Genomic DNA, 2,500 nt, shown 5'->3' on the forward strand with positions numbered 1-2,500 from the left:
ATATAATATATATATATATATTATTGTGTTATACATATACACATATACATATATACATATATACATATATGCATATATACATATACATATATACATATATACATATATACATATTTACTTATATTTATTTATATTTATTTATTTATATATTTATTTATTTATTTATATTAATATTTATTTATATATGTATATATGTATACGTACCTCTACTAAGTCCTCCTGTATGCACAGTATCTGTATTATTTCCCCCTTGCTGCTGCCCTTGCTGCTGCTGCTGCATTTGCTGCTGCTGCTGCTGCTGCTGCTGCTGCTGCTGCAGTTGCTGCTGCAGGGATTGTATACATTCTCCTGTTAAATATACAGGAAGAGAAGGATAAAGTCCTCCTATCCAACTCATTGGATGTCCTCTTCTTGGCTCAGCACGGACACCTGTTTGCCTATACAATAAATAAATAAATAAATATATTTATTTATTTATTTATTTATTTATTTATTTATTTATCTTTATTTATTTATTTATTTATTTATAAATATTATATTATGTAGGTTAATATCTATATATACAAATATTTATATTAATACTTTATGCTAATTCTTGTATTAGCCTCTAAACCCTAAACCCTAATCCCAAACCCTAAACCCTAAACCCTAAACCCTAAACCCTAATAGTGTACAAGAAGGACTTAATAATTAGAGCCAAGAGAAGTAATATAATCCCTTTTACTATCAATAACAACCTCTAAACCCCAAACCCTAAAAAAACGCTAAACCCTAGAAAAACCCTAAACCCTAAACCCTAAACCCTAAACCCTAAACCCTAGAAAAGAAGAAGAAGAGCGTACCCATCTTGTAGAAGGAATTGATGATTAGAATTTAGAGAAATAATATAATCTATTTTGCTGTTAATAATACAACCAATATTTCCTTGTTGTATAACAGGTATACCTTGTGTATATTGATGTATTTGTTGTATTAATGGAGGAAAAGAAGATAAATAATTAGGACCTAAACATCTACAATTTATACCCTTTATATATGCAGGTATATTTAATTCCTCCTCCTCCTCCTCCTGTTGCTGCTGCTCCTGCTGCTGCTGCTGCTGCTGCTGCTGATGCTGTTGTTGTTGTTGTTGTTGGGGAGGCGGTGATGGGCGTGCGGGAGAGGGTGGGGGTTGACCCTGCTGCTGCTGCTGCTGCTGCTGCTGCTGCTGTTGCTGCTGCTGCTGCTGCTGCTGCTTACGCTGCTGCTGCTGCTGCTTACGCTGCTGCTGCTCCCGCTGCAGTGCCTCTATAGGGAAGGCTACATCTATTACTTGCTGCACCTCTATAACCATACCCAAAGCCCCATCCTTTGCATGCATTACTAAATCACCAGGATAAAATGTCCTATCCACTGTACATACACACACACACTAACCCTAAACCCTAAACCCTAAACCCTAAACCCTAAACCCTAAACCCTAATTTTTTTTATGTTATGTATGCAGATAGAGGTTGTGTTAAAAACAGATAAAACCCTAAAAGAACTGTATATATGTATCTATACATGCATGCATGCATGCATTCATGCATGCATGCATGCAGAAGAAAAAAAGCCCCACCTAATTGTAGTGAATTAGTTGGCTCATTGGCAACAGTCCCATCCTCCCATGCAACTTGTACTTCTTCAGATAAAGGATCCATATTATCTGTACAACAGCAGCAGCAGCAGCAGCAGCAGCAGCAGCAGCAGCAGCAGCAGCAGTACATAATGGAGCAGCAGCAGCAGCAAATGGAGGAGTAGATGCAGCAAATTAAAGACGCAAAAAAGATATCCATACACAATAAAAAAGCCCCATCACTGCATGCATGCATGCATGCATGCATACATGCATGCATGTATAGATCCTTATATTGCATGCATACATATATGCATACATACATACATATATATATGTTTCCTTGCATGCATACATGCATGCATGCATGCATGCATGCATAATTGGGGCTGTACCTGGATCTTGATCTTGAGAGAAATCTTGTATACCTCTTGGTGTTCTTATAACAAGACCTTTTATTACTTTTTCTTCTTTTTCTTCTTTTTCTTCATCCTTTTCTCCCTGTACACCTGAATTATTATATATATTATTATTATTATTATTATTTAATTCAGGTGTATAGGCACCTTTATTATTATTATTATTATATAAAAAAAAATTATTTTTTTTTTTTTTTTCCTTATAACTACATCATCTATATCTATACAATTATTTATTTTTTCTTTTTTTATTGGCAAAGAAATCAATAAACGTAATGATTGTATAGGTATATTATTCATTTTCTTGCATGCATGCAGCAGCAGCAGCAGCAGCAGCAGCAGCAGCAGCAGCAACAGCAGCAGCAGCACAGCAAATGGAACAGAAGTAGCAGCAAATGGAGCTGCAGCAGCAAATTGAGCTGGAGGAGTTGCAGGAGGAGAGGGAGGAGGAGGAAGAAGGAGGAGGAAGGAGAAGAAGAGGAAG

At 36.1% G+C, this 2,500-nt stretch overlaps 1 protein-coding gene across 1 annotated transcript; it reads right to left on the minus strand.

Annotated features, from left to right (window-relative positions):
• Nucleotides 1-683: 683 nt before the first annotated feature.
• Nucleotides 684-1,682, minus strand: EMWEY_00058150 (hypothetical protein, conserved; the record flags this gene model as incomplete). Its single annotated transcript, XM_013480786.1, has 3 exons — nt 684-739; nt 1,027-1,392; nt 1,601-1,682. 3 exons carry the CDS (start codon nt 1,680-1,682, stop codon nt 684-686), a joined length of 504 nt encoding a protein of 167 aa, XP_013336240.1.
• Nucleotides 1,683-2,500: the final 818 nt, after the last annotated feature.

This window comes from Eimeria maxima, genomic scaffold, assembly GCF_000499605.1.
Source record: "Eimeria maxima Weybridge genomic scaffold, Emw_scaff2340, whole genome shotgun sequence".
Lineage (NCBI taxonomy): Eukaryota > Apicomplexa > Conoidasida > Eucoccidiorida > Eimeriidae > Eimeria > Eimeria maxima.